The sequence below is a fragment of the Vanessa cardui genome, chromosome 1 (genome assembly GCF_905220365.1).
Source record: "Vanessa cardui chromosome 1, ilVanCard2.1, whole genome shotgun sequence".
NCBI lineage: Eukaryota > Metazoa > Arthropoda > Insecta > Lepidoptera > Nymphalidae > Vanessa > Vanessa cardui.
In genome coordinates, this window is record NC_061123.1 from 1,567,219 (window position 1) to 1,589,620 (window position 22,402).

Here is a 22,402-nt window from a genome sequence, read left to right on the forward strand (position 1 = left end):
CGTATTGGTGATCTAAGGAATGGTTAATATTTCTTACAGCGCCATTGTCTATGGGCGGTGGTGACCACTTACCATCAGGTGGCCTATATTATACACGTCTTACAACCTATAGCATAATAAAACCGTACCATCTGTGATTATTATATTATTAATGAATGCTTATTAATGAGATGTAATAAACTGGGCGGTTATCTAGCATTGTACATTCGCATACATTTTACATAATATTATACTCAAATTTTAGTTGCGATCGTATATATTTTTTTATCTCTCTCGACGTTTCAACACACTGACACCCGTCATGGTAACGAGCTGACTGAAATAAAATATGATCACGGAAATACGCATAAATCCGAACATACAGATCGGGTATTTTTTATGATGCGAAAATTTGAAATGTCAAAATCAAATTCTAATCCATAAACACACCTGGCGAATTCGACACGCATCTCACTCGTGAAATATTGACAGCCAACTGACGGTGATACGGTATTCTGAAATGGGTATCTTTATAATTGTTACAGTCAATGTCCTATGTCAAATTATGACAGTTGACAAACGTGCTCTGCGGTGAGTTCCTCCTTCTTACAAAAAAACCTTTATAGGTCACATTTTTTTCGTATTTTATTGATGTTACTAAATTTCTTATTTTTATTGTTTTGATATGTATTTTAAGGTACTATTTATTTAATAGAAAGCAATGAGCACCGTTACGTTATTTTTGTATTATCGAGACACCCCAGCTACCCGAGAGTGCCTTTGATTAATAATTGAAATAAGATAATAGGAACTTAATTTATATACTTTCACTCAGGAATGATATTAGTTTTAGAGTAATGCTTCTTTATATATCAAAGCCATTATATGGAATCATTATATTTATAAAGTAGCACATCATTTTTTCAAGCTTTAATCTTACAGCATATTATAATGTATACTAATATAATAAAAAACTAACTCTGTCTATTTATTTTTCTTTCACGAACAAACCACTGAACCAAAAACGATGAACCTTATAACTATAGTTTTATCAGTAATAAGGATAAAACAGACTTAATAAAAATGATCTGAACATTGTTACAAAATTCAAAATAACAATTCATAATTTCAGCGCGAAATGGGCCTTGACTAGGCCCACATTAAGACCCAACGTAACCATTCGTTTGTCAAGATTAAATAGCTTAGTATTACTCCCCGTTAGGCTATTAGAATTTGGTAACAAGATTTCCTCTTTGCAGTAAACATGAAATATTCTCATATTTCACAGATACCATGACTACCAAAAATAGTATTTGCGTATAGTATGAACTGATCGAGAATATAATGCCAAATTTTACATTATCTACTTGAAGCATATCTCTACATATTATAAAACATTGCTTTCTCGCAACTGATTTTGTTGCGGTTTTTTTAATAGATAGTGTGATTCGAGAGGAAGTTTTTCATATATAATACATACATGGAAAATATAGTAAAGAAACTTTGATAATTTTAGAAGTTTGTAATGTGATGTCGTAAATTAAAAAATCTGTTGTATATTTAGTATTGTACCCGTGCGAGGCCGGGGCGGATAGCTAATTTTTAGATAAATTTGGAATTATGATCAAAAATACAATTATTATGAAAGGATATTTAATAGATTATCAGATGAGTTATCTACTGCAATACTTGTACTGAGATTATTATTGTAAGTCAGTACAAAGCATTATTTAGAAATAAAATTCTTACTTTTAACAAAAAAATGTAATCAATTTACAGGTTAAGTATGAACAATGCTCAAATTTTGAAAATAAACAAATTCTTTTCGTGATCTGTATAGTTTATTCAGTCATTTTAATTCTTATATTTTTTATCTATACTTATAATAAATCTGTAGGGAAGTCAATTCTGTACATGAAATATTTTTACAAAATAACTATCAGGGGGTGATCAGGGGTCGATACTGATAGCAAAAATGCAATCAGTAAAATTTTTGTCTGTCTGTCTGTCTGTCCATATAACCATTATAGAAACAAAAACTACTCGACGGATTTTAAGGAAACTTGGTACAATTATTTTTCATACTCCTGAGCTGGTTATAGTATACTTTTCATCACGCTAAAGTCCATAGGAGCAGAGCACTGAAGGGAAATGTCTGAAAAACGGGAAAGTTACCCCATATTTTGAGCTTCCATCGCGTGTTTAACCTTAATGGTTAAAGCTACACAGAAATCATGTAATACGGAAATGTTCTCCTTAAAATTATACAAAAAATATCCCATGACAGCCTATGTCTACCTTTTATGGTTGACTCACAATAACACGTGTCTCTCCCAATAGCTTAGTAGTTCGAAGCTTTCTGATTATATTTGTCTATTCCTACGTTTGTAACACTCTCAATCATCCCAAATTACAAAAGTTAACAGTATTAACTATTCCATAAAAAAAATCATAGAAATCGGTAAAGAAACACCAAAGTTATTCTTAAAATACGCTAATAATAAAGCTATCGCACGTGAGTACTAAATCTATACTATTATATAAATCACTAGAGTCTGTCTGTACACTTATTTTTGTCGTAATTCGTCATGTGTTCTTTGACTGACTTAATTTTTACCATTTTTGAAATTTTTGTGTGTCTGTATCATTATAAAAATTGGCATACAGGAAAAACATGTACTTGCGCAAATCATTGGCTATCTATACATACAAAAGTATATGTAGATAGCCAAAAGGATGTGTTTGCATGTATGTCATCGATAAACTCAGAAACAATTTGATCGTTCATTATAAAAATTGGTATGTTTATCTATTGTTTTATGGAGAAAGTAATTATTTCATCCGTATCATTAAAAATAACCAACAGATGGCCCCTATGTGTATCACAATACATTTATATTCCGATCAACCGATAATTATAAAATATGAAATAAAAAATGAACATCTATAAAAAAAGCATAACAACTAACTTAATTTCCGTCATATGCCAATAAACATAAAATAATCACAACAATAATAATTGTCATTTTAAAATGAGATTGAGATGAGATTATTATAAATTACATATATGGGAAGAAGTGATTAGCTGTTTTGATTATAAGAAAGAAAACAATAATCATAATTGGTAAGTATACTCATAACTCCAATGACAATGAATCTTTAGTATAAAATGTAAACGTAAGACACATAACAAAAAAAAAACAACTTATTTATATAAATAGAAACCACCATGCCATTGAAGAAACAAAAGATCGGAATATCAACACTATATGCGTAGCGTCATCCAAAAGAGCTACGGAATCAACACACCGACAAGAAATACGTTTAGAAACAAATAAAATCCGAATTTCTACTTTAAGAGCTGCCAAAACAGTTAGTCAACGAAATGATCAAGTTCCAGATCTTCGAACAAGCATCTTTATCAAGAGATACTGATAAACCTGACAAGCCCAATTACTGGATGATGAATGATCAAAAAAGATTAATTCAAGAACTAGAACCAATCTCAATAAATCAGCCTTCAATTACTATATAGGTTATGATAGCAAGATGAATCCCGATGTGATCATTGGGTCAATGAATATAGTATGCCCATATTGTCACACTAAATAAACTGCTGGTATATGCTACTCCACTGGTAAAATGTATTTACCACAACGGGAACTATTAAGGAGTCTAAATATTTCCTTCAGTATATTAGAAATTACAATTCATGCTTTTAAATGACATCTGTTGTAAGTAACAAATATTGTACAATACAATAATTTCGCGTCTACGTTTAAAATGTATCATATGATTGGTTCACTTTTTCCAGTATATAAATAAAATCCCCAATTTCTGGACATTTATTTCACGGACAACGTAGAAAAAGATTGATCTTTGATGCATGTTCAGTACCACAACTAATCGAGAAATCATTGCTAAATTTAGGATTATGCCCAAAACTGCTCTAGATAGTGAAACAACAAATGATTCAAAGTAATTATCAATGCAGATAGAATGCAGAGCATAAAAGGCGTATTAAAGCTTATAATAGCTCCTGATGTCACAGCTGTAATTGTCGGTACAGAAATTACAAAACGAGGTATTGTTATCACTAAGCCACACAAAAAAAATCAAGGTGTCGCTGAAAAATATCAATCGTATGACAATTATTACGATTATCCAATTATGATTATGCGAGCAGAAGATGGATATCATCTCGGACTGTATCAAAATAACCTCACGACTGGCTCTGTGACATCGAAGAGTTTGATTTTTATGCGTATCGTATAATTAGAGATAATCAATCTAACCATATACTGAAGTATCGTCAACTGTTTTAACAATTCATTGTTGACATGTACGCTATAGTCGAGAACGAAGGATTCGATGCAACCAATCAAAACTTCGAGCCAAAGGGTACATTTATTTACGAGATACATACAGATGACAAGGTTGTAAATGTTATATCATCGATATTTGATAGAACCGGATAATAGAGGACGTTTTTGGTGTTTTCTAGACTATAGAAATTTAATTAAAATTATCATCGTACCAACTTTACATAGAGATTACACAAACAAAAACATTTTCATAAATTATATGTGTTTCCGGATTCAAAAAAAAAGAAGATATGATCTTAATAAATAAGTTTATGGGTGTTATGACCAATCTGCAGCCTATCGAGAACATCATTGACGAATATTAAATGAAATAATTTTAAGTATTTGATTAGATCTCGCATATTTCTTGATTATTTGTACATTGTATCGTTAATTAATTACAAAATGAAAAATTAAAAAATATTTTTCTACGACTAATGCCCAGCGAAGCGGGCGGGTATAGCTAGTATTTAAATAAACCCTGATATAAATTGCGAAATCATAATCAATAGTCAAAACTATTAATTATTAAAACTTATAATATTTAGACGGTATAACATGGCGGCTTATTTGGAAGTAATTTCATTGATTGTTGATATAGGATAATATATATATATATACCCAAAATTAATAAAGCTCTGAAGGTTCAAATTCCCAAAGCAAAAACATTGAATATAATATTTTTTTTATAATAACACCAACAACAAAAGCCTGTAAATTTCCCATTGCTGGGCTAAGGCCTCCTCTTCCTTTGAGAAGAAAGTTTGAAACCACCACGCTGTTCCAATGCCGTTTGGTGGAATACACATGTGGCAGAATTTCGATGAAACTAGACACATGCAGGTTTCCGCACGATGTTTTCTTTCACCTGGTCAGCAAATTAAGCACCTGAAAATTCAGTTGTGCTTGCCTGGGTTTGAACCCGCAATCATCGGCACGCTTTCCAACAACTAGGCCATCTTGGCTCTTTATGATTTGTTTATAATCAAACGAAAAGGAAACAAAATGTTACTAATTTCGTGAATATCCTGACATTACATTTTTATTCTTCCGTCATTTATCTAGATTCTAGAAACCGTGAATGCTCACTGAAATTGGTTTTGGGTATTTCGTGACTCGCCGGCCTTAGTCATGCGAAAGAAAGCCGTCCATAATATTGAATGGAAAATGTTTAAGAGTTATTTTATATATTTCAGACTTACAATTCTTCGTACATTTATTAGCTGTAAGCACAGGCTATGGTTTACTTAATAATAATGAAATATTTTAACTATCCCTAACTGTTTAACTTAGATTAAATATTATATATGAATTTCCCAGAAAGTATATTGCGTATGGAATAGATTTATTTGAATCGGTCGATTTCCGAGTAATGTTTACACAGACTTACGGGGAATAATGATTTGTTTTAATAAAGTTTTAGTTATTTAAATTATGATTTATGATTGGTTTTAAAGTTAAGTCAACATTAAAAAAATAATTACCATTATTTAAATTCAAAGTTCTAAATTTAAATTTAATAAGAAAATAAGGGTCAATAAACAGTCGCTAACTAGAGTAATAAATTGTACTAAAGCTGATACTGACAACGCTGAAAAGTCACATAAAGAATGTTTAAGAATCTTGTAAATAAATAAGTAAACATTTTAAGCAACCGCGATATTAAGATTCAAAAGAGCTTGTAAAAGCCCATCTGAATAAATCATTTCTTGGCTGGAACGTCTAAAATCTTTTTTAACATTCAGTCAACGTTCAGCGATATTAAACTATATACCTAATTTAAGCCTAATACTTCCACGTGATGAATGAGCTGAGATGGCCCAGTGGTTAGAACGCGTGCATCTTAACCGATGATTTCGGGTTCAAGCCCAGGCAAGCACCACTATATATAATCGTATGTGCTTAATTTGTGTTTATAATTCATCTCGTGCTGAAACCTGAAAACCTGCATGTGTCTAATTTCAATTTCATCGAAATTCTGCCACATGTGCATTCAACCAACCCGTAGTGGAACAGCGTGGTGGAATGTATTCCAAATCTTCTCCTCAAGAGGAGAGGAGGCTTTAGCTCAGCATTGGGAAATTTACGGGCCATTGTTTTTGTTGTTGTGTACTTCCACGGGAATACAACAGATATTCTACATTAAAATTCATGTCCTTTTGAATTGTCGAAGCTTGAATTTAGGCGGAAAACTTAGTCCTAACGCAAATGTGTATTCGTTCCGAATTTACGCAATATCTGCAAGCAAATATCGACGTAGTATTATTTGGTTTGGGAACCATTGATTGGGAAATATTTCAGTCATGTATTTAGATGCCATGTTTGTTACGTTCGATAGTCAAATATTATATTTCATATCATTCATCGCCATGGAGACAGACGTTTTAGTTATACGGGGAAGCTGTATTATTATAATGACTCGCTTGGTGGTGCAGATGTTTTAACATTCCCTCCCTAATTAAGATTTAAGCTATTACTATAATGTGTTCATAAATTATTTTCCGTCATAAAAAAAGCCTTATTACAAATTTGATACGCCATTACGTAAAAGCCTACCATATATAAGGGATATGAAATTACTTCGCGGTTGTACATCGGGACAGAAATATATGAAATTTAAAATAAAAACGAAAGTAGAACTTATTTTATTAGAAGACGGCTGTAGCTGTGTTATTTGGTTTATTGCAAGAGTTAGTGGTCTAGAGGTCAAGTCAAGGGCGTCGGTCGCATCAAAAGATCAGATCTACACAATACGGTAGGCACTGTTTTGTAGAACGCCAGAACTGACATAAGTATGCAAATCGACGGACGGCCCTTAAACGAGATCGTTGGCTTTTTAGACACAGTAATAGTTTTGGTGAAAATACTCAGCATATTTTACAAAGCTGGATTAGAGACGAAATGTTGAATAATTTTGAAGGCGAAAAAACGTTACTAATGTAATTTATGTTACACAAATTAACAATAAATTGAAAGAAAACTTTGTTAGTTTGTGTGTGTATTTTTTATTTATATTTGTGTGTGTTTAGTTTGTTTTATATGGTAGCCATTTTATTTTGTCCAATTTTTTTAAATTTATATTCACCATTTACTATAATGGTTATAACATCCAAAACTTAATTTGAGATCCTCTTAATGGTTTGTACCGCTCAGATTGTAAATCTCGTATCCAGATCAAAAGCACTAATAATATTAATGATTTAAATTCTTTATTACACATTTTCGCCTATACTAATATTATAAATGTGAAAGAACGACAGACAGGGTTGCCTGTCTGTCGTTCTTTCACGACCAAACCGCTGAACCTAATTTGATGAAATTAGGTATGAAGCAAACTAAGGACAAAGGCTTCTTTTTTTGCCTGACACTGACAACCAACGCCCTAAAATACAAGCGAAGCCGCATTGATATGAATATGTAACTTTACACCGCTGGGATAAAGCCTCCCCTCCATTTGAGGAGTAGGTTTGGAGCTTATTCCACCACGCTGCTCCAATACGGATTGATGGATACATACGTGGCAGAATTTTAATGAAACTAATCACAAGCAAGTCACCGACCGAACCGAATTTGATGATTTTGGTGTGGAGCAAACTTGAACTCCAAGAAAGAACAGGACAAGGCTAGTTTTATTCGTCTAACAGATTATAACCAACCTCTTAAACGCGAGCGAAACCGCGGATAAAAACTAGTTTCAATATAAATCTGTAACAAATACAATTAATACATAGAAAACGTCGAACAAAACAAGACATATCACTAAAACAATTATTCTGTTGACGCTACAATTTTATGTGAACTTTCAACGCGGCAATAAATTCCCGTTTCTGCAGCAACAAAATCTTTTACTCTCATTGCTCGAATGATGGCACGTCCGTTTTATAAATGGCCTTTCGGCCGCATCCGTTTATTTTATAACAGTGTCTCTCTATTTTTCGTCAGTACCGTCATAAAAATCGAGCCATCAATCCCTGTTCAAATTCCAATACAGAGATATGTATGATGTTCTAGAGATATTTTAACTTTGCCGTTTCATAAATTAAAATCATTTTTAAAAAGTACATTGGTAAATAAGGCATTCTATACAAGATTATATCGATGGTAAAAAGTGTGAAATTAATAGACTTGTTGGCTTCCTTCTTAATAGGCAGGATGTATTACATAAGTAATGGTATTTTATTAACATGACTTTGTATTTTTAAATTTTGAAAAAGAGTAACTTCTGATTTTCTTACTGGTTCTTCTCGCTAGAATCTACTTTCCGAACCTGGTAGATTTACTTAATATAATTTGTTTAATGACGATTCAAAAGTGCTTGTTAAAGCCTACTCGATTGACTATATTTTGATTTTTTTTATTAAGTCAATATTTTTTTTCAACTATATATTTTCATAATTGAAGTGTTTAATCTGTTTCACCTAACACTCATTGTGCGAATAACAAATTGTATGTAATATAAGTGATACTATTAATTAGATCAATGAACTGTTGTTAGCATTGAGGACCACTTAGTCACTTGTAAAACTTCTAATAAGACTGGCTATAATAATATAGTTGTTGTTTTGACCTATTTCGACTCAAGCGAGAGTCTCGCTAAGTATGTGAGCAAGCAAAATTACCTCTATTCCTTCACTCTGATAATGGAGTGCGACGGTAAATCTGACATGACCGGAAAGAGTTCAGGTGGAGCTCCAAAGGTTTTACACTGTTGATACGACTCGACAGAAAATTCCAATAACATTGGCACGATTCAACTTTTATACATATAATACCGACCCGGCCTCGCACGTTTGCAATTAAATTAAAAAGTAAAGTAACAGCCTGTACATTTCCCACTGCTGAGATAAGGCCTCCTCTTCCATTAAGGAGAGGGTTTGGAACATATTCCACCACGCTGTTCTAATGCGGGTTGGTGGAATATTACTTTACGTTTGCAATACTGAAACTAAATATACAGCAGACTGTTTTACAATGTTCAAAGTTTTTCATTAATTCTGCACTATATTGTGCACATATAATATATAGACCTTCCTCTTGAATAAGTCTATCTATTATAAAAAACCTGTTAAAAATCCGTTGCATAATTGTAAAGATCTAAGCATACATAGGGACAGACAGCAGTAAACGACTTTGTTTTATACTATGTAATGACACGATCTTATAAACTAATCGCTAAGCCAGTATATTTATTTTTATAATAAAAGATAAGTCACTCCAAAAATACATCGTAATTGGTTAAGTTTATTTCAAACATTGAGTTACTTTGTCCCGCAAACAAGGTCGACCTTGAGTTTAAAACTTTACCGTGTCAATCGTTGTGTCACCGTTCCCTCGTCCCTAACACCGATCCATCCGAATTTTCGTTGCCTGTAAACGAGATTCTCTCGATGTTAACGATTTAACGATTTCATTATTTACAACATCATTTTTAGCATCCATTATGTTTAGATATATTTTTAGAACCAGAAGTAGGAAGTAGGTTAACCTCTAAAACAATTATCTTTAAAACAAAATAACAATCAATCTATCACAACAGAAAAATATTTAGTCTACAACACAAATAACCATCAATAATCACATTACACCGTAATAATTATATTCGCGATCTCAATGTGTCAACCACGAATCTCCCGCCTTTTTTTTTAAGGGAAGTTGTGTGATTTGACGCATATGTTGCTTGTTTATTCCAACAATATAGTAATAGCTGTGTCCGTGACCTTGTACGCCTTTAAATTTAACAAAAAAAAAAACATATCATTGTAGCCTAAGTTACTCCTTATTATATGAGTTATCTGCCAGTGAAAGTCCCGTCAAAATCGGTCCAGCCGTTCCAGAGAGTAGCCGGAACAAACAAAAATTGTAAAAAAAGTTATTTTGGTATAATTATGTCCCGTGTTGTATAAACGGGACATATACATGTGCATTGAGTAAAATAGAGCAGTTTTAATATTACAAACAGAAACTCCAATTTTATTATATGTAAAGGTAAAACAAAGTCGCTTTCTCTGTTCCTATATCCTTTAATATTTAAAACTATTCAATAGTTTTTGACGCGTTTTTTTAATAGATAGAGTGATTCAAGAGGAAAGTTTTTGTATATAATCTTTGGACGATATATTAATGAAACTCTGATAATTTTAGAAGCTACTGTGATGTCGTAAATAAACAAATTCTGTAGTACATTAAGTAACAGCTTTGCACTCGAGCCTGGGCGGGCCGTTAGTAGAGAATAAAAATAGTTTACATAAATAGACGGGAAATTACCACCTTATGATAAGTGACCTGTAAAAAGATATTTCTTAGATAAACAATGTGCATTTAACCTTAGAAACGGCTATATTGGAATGTCCCTTGTGGCAGAAGTTACACTGGCTCACTCATCCTTGAAACCGAAGTAGGTACACTATGTATTGCTGCGTAGCGGTAGAATATATTATGGTGAATAGTCGGTGTCCAGAAGGGCTGGCACGAAACCCTATTGCTAACAATAAAGTTAAATCTTACAAATATTGTTATTAATAATATTGAATTTTGATGATTGTAAGTCAATCGAGATTATACAACTGGGCGAACTTTTAATAGATTTGTCATAGATGAATTAACAGATGTTCGACGACGTGTTCACCTGTTTTCATCGGTACACCACGCCGAGCTCCCGGGTTCGATTCCCGGCCGAGTCGGTGTTATCATTTAGTTTTCTATAATCTCTTGGCTCTGGGTGTTTGTGGTACCGTCGGTACTTCTGAATTTCCATAACGCATGTACTTTAGCTACTTACATTGGGATCAGAGTAATGTATGTGATGTTGTCTCATATTTATTTATTATTATTTATTAGATGTATGATGATGACTATAACGTCCTGATAATATTTTCCAAGCTCTTGGTTACAGCTTAATGATTTATATTTTGTAAATAAAATAAAGCGAGAAAGATCACTTTTTAATAACGTATTACAATATTAATTTTTAAAATGGTAAGATTTTTTCGTAATGCTAAAAGTACTCCGATTGATGGTAATGGAATATTCATAAATTTTATTTCTTCAACATCGAAATGGGCTACGAGGCTGATTACTTACTTTAAGTACATTTTGTAAACATAGACGAAGGGATAAATCCAATTTGACTACGGTTGTATAACAGATTCTCGAAAATTTCGAACAAAATATTTGTAGAAGTCTTAAATCCTACTAATATTATAATGTCGAAAGTTTGGATGGATAGCTGTTTGTTACTTATCATGCCAGATCCGCTGAACGAATCTTGATGAAATTTGACACAGAGGTTACTCTGTATCACAGACTTTAAAATTATATAAAAAATCTCAACAGCATATTCACACAAAGTCATAACAGTTATAACGATTTATTCAATCTTGAGAAGACAATACGTTAACCATTTTATTATATCTTCAGGTCATAAGTGAAGTAATAATTTTAGTTTACTCAACAATTTTTTCCAGTCACTTTTGGGCTCATATATTTAAAAAAGCACTCGAGAACAAAGTCATGAATATAGTCTACTAAGATACTGATATTCGGAGAATTCCAAATCGAAGTAAGCTGAATAACTTTTCGATCTGATAGGGCTTCGATTGCGTCATAGTTTAAGCTGGAATGATTCACTAATTCCATTCGGCCCAATGAGATCTTCATATAGATTTTCAGTGTCAAAGCACGGTCAGTTGAGGTTTGACCCGATGAAGCGTAGATCACTATAGTACCTCAGAATAAGGTCAGTAGAAATGGAAGTGGCATATCGGAATTTATGTTACGGAAATTTGGCCTACTGACAAATGGGTTACACTTTTCACTTATATAAAGAAATATGCCCATAATAACCAATTTATGTCTTTAATTGGTAATTATTTTTATGCTCGGTTGCTATAGGTTGCTCGGTTTGTAAGACTAAAGTGGTTTACGTGCTAAGGTACGTAGGTAATGAAAACAGTAAAAATTTACAAACATTGGACATTTGATATGCCTGCTTTGATGGAATAAAGTTATTAATAGTAGATTGAACTAGCAGGTATCGTAACAAAAAAAGACCTATCTTTCTCTCTGTCTCTTTTCTTCTTTACGTGGTTTTTTTTAAACTTATTTTTGTTATCGTTTTAATTCACCGGAGATTTTACTAACCACTCCGATTATTTGTGTTTATTATTTAATACAAAATATACCCCATATGTCTTACGACACCTTACAGTTTTTTTTGTAATTTCGATCTGTCACTTCTAAAGTTCAACCTGTTCTAAGTATAAAATGCAGTAACATTATTCACCCGTATTACGAATCGACTCAAACGGTTCGATGAAGTTTAAATCCGCCATTATTTTATACGAGCAGACCCCAATTCCGTGAATTGAACATGGAAACACGGGGTTTTGATTAATTAGCAAACGAGATGGACCTTCTTTGGGATACAATTTTATTTGAATAATGTAATTTAGCAGACGTTCATATGGGCCACCTGATGGCAAATGGTTACCACGTTTTTTAGAGATTTTCACTGTAAATATTAACCATTTCTCAGAACAATTTTTCGTCACCACAAATCAAACTTTGTTCGTCTTAATCTGATCCGGTGGAGATTGTAGTTAATAATCACTATTTCATTTCGGCTTTCCAATACTTATTAATTCGACTCTTAAGATTTGCTCATCGTATATTGACCTCATTGCGTTTAAATGATATTTATCAGTAAAATCGATGACCTAAAACGTAACACTTTACTAGTTGTGAAACTATGTATACAATCTTGGTCGATTCAATTAACTCACTAGATTTTCAATGTCAAGATACAGTCTATGGTGAGGTCAAACTCGAGGGACCCGAGAAGTTTAATTTAATAGTTGGATGCACACAGACTCCAACAAGCTGACCGCCTTCCATCAGATTGTGCAATGCATAATATTTTTAAAATTATTTTCACTCCGGAAACTCAACAAAAGTTAAAAAACGCTTCAAATTAATAAAAGTAAAATGTTAAATATATTTCACAATACTTTTATTTTCGTTTCGTAGGTATGAAGTTTATTTTCAGCTGTTGCAAATGGAAGCTTTACAAACATATTAACATCACAACAAGAAAACAAAATACGATCACCTGCATATTTTAAGATATTGAAATTTTGAAAAAGAGATTTCATATGATTTTCTCTTCCTTGGTAATTTGATCCAATTTTATATTAACATTATTATTATTAGTTATTCAATGAAGGAGTTCAAGTCATTTTGGCTACGTTTCACACAAGTGATAGATTAACTTTATCAATAACAAATTTTATTTTAATATTCTCAGCCAAGAATTAAGATTATTAAGATTTACAATTCGAAGCATATCTTATTTGGAATAAAGTTGATTTGATTAATATCAATAATGATATTTATAGTTTTGTAAGATTGGATCATATTATTGCATAGTAACTTTTAGTCAAAAAATGTTATGGATATTTCGTTTAAGGAGATCTGTTCCAATTTTCAGCTCTATATGAATTATTATTAATTGAAATGCCATTTTATAGCAAGTTAAATGAAATAAAATATTTGAGGTACTAAAAAAATATTCAACGAAAACATTAGAGCGCGTTTTAATATACAAGTTCGACTTGGTAATCTGACTGGTCACAGGTGAAGAGATTCAGGTCAATTTAAAAGGCTGACTTTATTTTAATATTTGTCAATGTATTTTAAAAATGAACTAAATTGTAGTAAAGTTGGAGAGAGCTATATTTTATATTGATTCATTGAATAAGATTTTAGTTCTGACGCTGATTTTATAAACTAAAGTAATTAATTTCCTAATAAAACCAAGAACCATCTGGAAGTGACGTTCGTTTCGAATAATTTAAATAAATTTAACTTAAATAAGTTTTGTTGATTAACAAATAATTTATCAGTAATTGGAATGTCCATTAAAGAACTATACAAGAAGTATTTTCACATAGTGCTGATGTTTCGTTTACTATTTTAGTTTTAAATTAGTTTTTTCCTAGTTTTATAATATATTAAAATTGTTTCTTTGAGATATAATTACAAAGCCATCTCTGAGCTCATCATTAATAAAGAAAGAACCGCATCAGCGCGTCTGACCCAACATCGTACCCTCTATATATATTAAATATCCTAACAATGCTTTATATTAATATTCATTCTTGTAATTGTGAATCTAATTTTAGATATAGCTGAGGTCAAAACTGATTACTGAGTTGATAACGTACTGATAATACAAAAATGGCTTATTTTTTATACAATACGACTATAAATTTTTAATGGATAAAAGTAATGACCAACCATTAGTTGAATGATTTTCTGCTGCGTTGCTGACATCAATAGAAAAAACATAAGGCTTTGTGTCCAACGTCATTGGTTATTTTAAATAAATTGATAGTAATTGTATTGAATTAACATACAAATTAAGAATTACTTGGAACTTTACCCTAAGATCATCTATAAATCTGAGGAACATTTCAATCTTTCAATAGGAGTAAAAGTTAGAAGGACATTTTCATTTAATAGTTTTCAAACACGGGAATGTATCTAGGCCAAAAATATACGTTGATTGGAAAATGCATGACAGTGAGGCAAAGATGACGGCTAAACATTTTTTTTTACCTATAGTACTGTTACAACAACAACAACAGCCTGTAAATTCCCACTGCTGGGCTAAAGGCCTCCTCTCCCTTTGAGGAGAAGGTTTGGAACATATTCCACCACGCTGTTCCAATGCGGGTTGGTGGAATACACATGTAGCAGAATTTCTATGAAATTTTTCACATGCAGGTTTCCTCACGATGTTTTCCTTCACCGCTGAGCACGAGATGAATTATGAACACAAATAAAGCACATGAATCAGCGGTGCTTGCCTGGGTTTGAACCCGCAATTATCGCTTAAGATGCACGCGTTCTAACCACTGGGCCGTCTCGACTCATCAGTACTGTTATAGTAAAGCTTATTTTGGTTACTCTTTATGATATGTGTGAGACCAAGAAAATCTTTAACATTCTTTTGAAGTGGTATCAAAACCACTAAGAGAAAATAGAAATGGGTAAGCTCCGTTACAAAATGATTTTCTTTAGAAGGCTATAATTACGTTGCTAAGATTATGTTACGAGGCTATTCCTGTATGTGTTGACAGTTTAAGTTGATCAATAAGAAAGTGTAATGTTCCTACATTGAATAATTGTAATTTGAGTTTGAGTGGTTCAGGAGAAATAGCTGATCTTTTCAGGGAACTCTTTAATGCCAAGTCACCACTTAGTTGGAACTTCGCATTCGATACTTAATGCATAGTCTGTTCAAAATTTTGGGTATCTATTACACTGACAAAGAAATGAGTCAACATGTGTCTAAGCCACTCACATTTACCTTCAGTTATAATAAAGTTGTAGTCTTATAAGCACTTAAAAATGCGATGGCTGATATTTCAGACAGAAGTAATTCTGAGCCTTTCTCTCTGTCTGCAGTTATCTGATAATATTTTGATATTGAGCACTATCAAAATATTACCAGAAGTCACAAGTGGATTCTTACGTTCAACCTCAAGCAAGCTTTAAGATACCATACGAGCCGTAAGACTTATCCACGTCCTCGACCTTACAAAGGCTTGACCTATGGCATTTTTTGAAATAAACTAGAAACCATTAAATAACCATCAGAACTCATTAACATCTAAGTAAGTTAAAATGTGGGGCTAGAAAAGGGGATTGTCCACGTCAATTCTGTTTAACCTTTACATTAATGACTAGATTGTCGCACTCAGTGGCACCTGTATCGATTGTTATATAGATGAAGTAAGTGTCAACAATATAAGTTACTCTAATGACATAATGGGATTATTGCCCTATTGTGAAGTATACGCTGAACTTTAAGGCCTAAAATGAAATGCGAGGCAAAATGCGGTCATGGTCTTTGAAGCCAAATGTTAAATTCAATAGAACGGTACTAAGTAAGGTGCAAAAACTTAAATATCTAGGACCTCTAACCTCAAGGAAGATAGCGATAAAAAACAAGATCAAAGGGCGCTGGTATATACTCTTGAAATAACTACTCTGATCAAATCGTACTATGTATATACATATATATGTATATATAGTTCACTTGGTGGTAGGGCTTTGTCCGCCTGGGTACACCCACTCATCACATACTCTACCGCTAAACAACAATACGCAGTATTGTTGAGTTCCGGTTTGAAGGGTGAGTGAGCCATTGTAACTACAGGCACAAGGGACATAGCATCTTAGTTCCCAAGGTTGGTGGCGCATTGACGCTGTAAGGAATAGTTATTACGGCGTCATTGTCTATGAGTGATGGTGAACACTTACCACCAGGTGGGACATATGCTCATCCGTCAACCTATTCCATAAAAAAAATTACATTTCTTTTGCAAAAAAAATCGAGAGGCAATACTAAAACTACAAAATGTAGTAAATATTTGTACTGAAAGTTTGTATAAAAAATAGTTTCTGAATCGCGCCAACTTCTGGTTTAGCAAAATATAATATTGATATATTTAGAACGTTTTGTTTAATTGAAATTCCCACGTGGGAACCAGGGTTTTTTTTCGTTTTTGAGTGTTAAAACCAAACGTGACTGTTTTGTATTGCACCAAAACTTAAGTCCAAAATTTTATGTGCTACAAATTCATTTCACAATTCATTAAGATTTGACCTACTAAGTTGTTCCTGCTAAGGTTTAAATAAGGTGTAAATTAATTAAATAAATGCTAGAGGATGCTTAGAACGGCTACATCTATTTAAAGGATGTATGAAATCCTCCATCTCGAAATGTAAAAGTGGTACATCAATTCATCTGGATTATAAGTTTAGCCGGATCCTGACAGACAAGGAAATAACCGGAAAATGAGAAAAGTTGAACCATCTCCATTCATTGCAAGATTATTAGATGTCAATCACGGTATATGAGTTTCGAGAAACTTTTGACACCAATCTTCTATAGCTTGCTATGCTTGCTTGCATTAATATTACTATGAATACAAAAAAAATCTTAAATATGGAAACTTGGAAAGCAAAAGTGTTTCTTTCGCTTCTCAATATTTTTTTGAACTTTACAATGTTCTCAAAAATAAATCTGTTTATGGACAATGAATAATCAAGCATATACTAAACAAAATGTATATCTGGTCATACTTAACATATTTAATTTATTTTAAAAACTATTCTGTCTCACAGTGTGTTCCTGTACCTGGATTGGGGTTCAGAAGAGGGTCATATCGATGCGTCTGTCGTCGTGGGTTTTATTTTCCAAACACAACCGCTGAAAATAGATTTTATAATGGAAGTGATATCGAAGAAGAATATGAGAAGAATCTGTCGGTAAGCTTATCAATTAATTATTTATATTCACCAAAAATCTTAGTCATTTTAAGAGCGAGCAAAAATATATATTTTTTAAGAATAGAATAATTGAGTATTCTAATTATGCACGGCTGCCATAAGAAGATAAAAAAACAGTTATTATATAAGAAAAATTATGAATTTTGCTGACGGTATTAGTAAGAAATTTTGGCACTCAGATATGTGAATAGTAATAATAGCTTCTGAACTACGTTGATAAATTAATTACCAGTAAGCAAAACGTTTCTCGAATATAATCAAAGCAAATACCTAATATTTTTTCTATTAATTATGATGTTAATTGCTAATATACGTTTTTATTTCATTCCACAAGTTTATTTTAGAGCTAATTTAATTTATATGGTTTAAAAAGCAAGTCACAATTTTATACTCCACATTAAATACTCGTTACTACTCGTAATTCTTTACTTTATTTACACGACACTAAAAGCTTTTGCGCAACTTCAACTAATTGACGCTATAAATACTTCTATTAAGGCAATTAACAACGGAAAAGACGATAAGTTAAAAAAATCTAAAAAAACTTCTTTATTTTCGTTAGTACCATGTTAACTTATTTGTTCCTACTATAAAATAACTTCGAATAGGCTTAGAGCTTATGCCACCACGATGGATTATTTTGTTTTGATCTTACTGGAAAATCGCGCATTTACGCTTCGGAATAGCCGCTAACTAATTGTATTCCCCCATTTCTTTGAAAGACATCACGTTTGATTGCTTAAGTATGCCACTTTGATACCACAAACTACATACTAAAGGGTTTCCAAAGTTATGAAAATCTCCTTACTCCCAATGAAGCTTCCGGTGAGGTAGTAAAGATGCGCCAACGACATCATCCCATTTTTCTTCTGTGTAGTGAGTCCGTGGAGGCACTCACACATTCCCACTTTTTCTGCAAGATAATACTTTCGCAGAAAAACAACCATCTCCACTTTACCAAATTAACAATCAGCTGGATCAGATCGCCTACATTGTGAACTGTCGATCTTAGCTCCTAGAAGAATTAAGTTATTCTCTAATCTGTGAATCAGAACTCGTGTGGTTAAAGCCCTGTTTCGCCCTGGACCGCGACGGTCGCCATTGCTTTAACCCGAGAACCTCTGCTTCGAATTTCTAAGTTGGATCGCAAGAGAAGATTCGGTATTTATTAATCACGTATTGCCCTTAGTGCAATGACTAAATAGTGTTATTCTCATTCACAAATGTGAAATTGTTATTCTCATTCACAAATGTGAATGAGAATAAAAATCCATAAACATGCACCATATAGAACACGCTGACCTAGTGTGGGTTAGTGGTTTCGGTCTACGCAAATTTTCATTCGACTTGCTTTGACTTGCTCATGATGTTTTCCTTTCTGTAGTAATTGGTATGAATTATTATAAATACCTGATAATTCAGGATTTTTAGTCCGAAAATTTATGTGGATTTTTTGGTTATGTCCCATTTACCCAAATTGCCAAACCATTTCATACCCCCTGAGTCATATTAGCTTTTATATTTTTCATTATTGCAGCGTGGCAGGATAAGCACCGAACCTTTTCATTGAGGGCTTTGCTTTTCCTTATGATATTTATAAATGACGATAGTGCACACTGTGTTCGTTAAGATATTATCATGTTATATCAGGAAGAATATAGCATATAGTTTTCTAATAATATTTTTTCTAATTTATTGCTTCGTAGGATCAATACAGCCTGTACTCTATAGGAACAGCATTCGAATGCTTACCCTGTGCGGAAGGTTGCGAAGCGTGTATAGATGGATCGCCATGCGTGGCTGCCTTGAACTGGGTGGTTAGGACAACCATTTTCGCACTGGCCTGTTTCGTCATCTCCTGTCTACCATTTATCGTGTACTTCACTATCAAATATGGGCATGTTAGGGTAAGTATTCAAACAATTAATTTTTAAAGCAACTGGTATTTGGAAACAGATTACTTCTATAGAACTGGAATGGTCAGTTCTGCAAAATCACTCAAAGGCAGACCATTAAGTGCTCATTTAATGTCGCAAAATTTAATTAAACGCTCAATTAGCTTAATAAAAATTGAAATCTATATTTTTTTACATATTGTAATATGAACAAATTATATTATTTAAAAATATAATAAGACAATTCTTTACCAAAAATCGGAACTAAGTAAGCACTAAATTATTAAATACATTACTAAGTAATTAAGAAGGTAGTAAAAAAGTTAGGAAATTACTAGTTATTTTTATTTGAATTTTAAGTCATTTATGTTTTTTTTACGTTTAATGCAACAGGTCGTTCGTGCGGCTAGTCCAGCTCTTCTGAGGGTGATAGTTCTTGGAGCTCTCCTAATTTACTCCACAACCTTGGTTATGTATGGGAGACCAACAGTCTTCACTTGTACTGCGAGAGTTTGGCTTCGGGAGGTGGGATTCTGTTTAACATATGGGGCGCTGATGCTAAAAACTTGGAGGTAATTTAATCCTATATTTAGCGATACATAAGAGTCGAATGGTTTTTGCAAGACATGACTTAGACAAATCCGTTTTTAAGCAAAGTCAATATTTTTTTGGTAAGATGAAAGTGAACTGTTTAACTGTTTACCCTAAAAGCAGAAAATCATTATTAATTTTAGGTCTCTTCAAATCTCACTCATTCAATCACGATAATTATTTTTCTCCTACTATCGCAAGCATAAAATTGTCAAATCATCATTGAGTATTGATTACACTGTAAAAAATATTTATATCTCCTATAGGTTTGAATTTAAATTAATACACAAATTATTGAGGTATTAACGTAGAGCCATCAAGGTTTACATAATCAAATTCGACCTTGAGCGGCATCTTAGTCTAATTGCCTTAAAGTTCATTTTACAACCAAAATATCTGAAGTCTCAACACCGCACACTGTCATCTTAAGTAATCACTTAGTAGCAAATTATATACCTCATAAGGTTTAACTAAAATGGTTTTACGTCGACCGTAAAGGTTGCAGATGACTTTTCTCATTTATATTGTACAGTATTTTAAATTAATAGAGAGTTTGTAACTAATGTAGAAATTGCTAAAGATAGCGTTGTTATAACATATTCATATACATAATTACCGTTTGAAGATTCAGAGACAGTAATAATAAACCAAAGGACAATTCTATAATTAGCAGCGATAAATGAAGTGTAAAATGATAATGAAGTATAAACAGCCCATATTAGCAAGTGATCGGAACGTGTTGTCCATAAAATTATAAACATTAAATATCTCAACATACTTCAATGTATTTTAGAGCATCTGAGCAATATATTTACTGTTAACTCGTGCTATCGCTTCACATATCCTTATTTCAGTATGCTTGAACTTTCCTGATTTTTTATGAAGTAGTATATTAAGAGTAAAATCTGAGATGGCATAGTTAATTACTGAATGCGTGCATTTTAACCGAGATGATGATTGGAAGTTCAAAGCCAGATATGGACAAATGAATTTACATACGCTTAATTTGTGTTTGTAATTTTACTTGAAAACAAAGTGTTGTTGCTTGTGTCTAATTTCAATGAAATTATACCGTATCCAGGCCACATGGCATCAGCATGATGGACTACTCTCAAAACGAGAGTAGACCTTAGCCAAGCAGTAGAGCTTTTTGGTGCTGTTACTATAGTTGTTTTTTTTTTAATTTAAAGGTAATGCCATATCCTAGCTCTTTCATAAGGAAAGGAAAAAGTTACCAGCCTTACAAATTATGTTCAATTTAAATCAGACCCAAAATTCAATTCTCAATATGTGTCATACACAAGCCAAATTAAACGTCGCCGTTTTGTGAACATTTGCACGAGTCTCGGTGAACCCTTTGATCTCATGAAACAGCTGTGGCTTCGAGATTTATTCCACTTACCTAATAAAACCCTCGATTCTAAAAGGATTCTATCCAATTTCCGCGTGGATCAGATATAACGGTCTTCATAAAGGAATGTATTATGTAGATAGAAAATATTTGATGGTAGTGTTTCAATGTTCCGAGTAAAACAAATTTCATTAATTTAATTGTGATAAATATTGAACCAACTGTACAATATTTGTCACAATAAACATCTTTTTACTTTTTTAATATAATTGTATATAAGGCACAAAATTTCGGAAAGCGTTCAAAATGCTACACTTGCCAAATAAATAAAACCAATGCTTTGAAAGGCTTGCAAAGGAATGCTTGTGCGCGAAAGGTTACATTTTTTTTTTATGATACATTTTGAACATAAGAATCACTTACATTTAGGCTTTAATTAGGTACAAATAAAGATTAAAATTTGTGACTGGATAATTATAAACATGTAGAATTCTTTCAAGTATGCCACCAGCTTTTCTCGGTTGATTTTTCTCCGTTTGGACAAAAAAGTGAATCAATCCTTGTATTACCAGAGAATGCAATAAGGCGAGACGTTATACTCTTAATAAAGGTTTTGCACTATTATCCCAAGTTTTTCAACTGCAAATGGGAAAATACATTTGGAATAAAGTAATAACGCATGTCATGTTAAGTTTCCACTTGCTATCTGCTTTTTGTCAACTTTACTATTTTAATGACGTACAATGGTTCTGTTGTTGTTTTAGTTAGGAAACAAAAGATAAATGCACGTTTTAACAGTTTATAAATGATTAATAACTTTTGACGTTGTTTTTATTTGTTTGTGTCGTATTAAAAATAACAGGAAT

The 22,402-nt window shown here is 32.5% G+C and overlaps 1 protein-coding gene across 1 annotated transcript in view; it reads left to right on the forward strand.

The window, feature by feature from the left end:
* The window catches only part of LOC124532922 (probable G-protein coupled receptor 158), a 213,419-nt gene that overhangs the window by 179,421 nt on the left and 11,596 nt on the right, over nucleotides 1–22,402 (forward strand). The window contains exons 5-7 of the mRNA XM_047108051.1: nucleotides 17,535–17,678; nucleotides 19,406–19,606; nucleotides 19,988–20,166. Coding sequence (XP_046964007.1) covers nucleotides 17,535–17,678; nucleotides 19,406–19,606; nucleotides 19,988–20,166 — 524 coding nt within the window. The remainder of the gene's footprint in view (nucleotides 1–17,534; nucleotides 17,679–19,405; nucleotides 19,607–19,987; nucleotides 20,167–22,402) is intronic.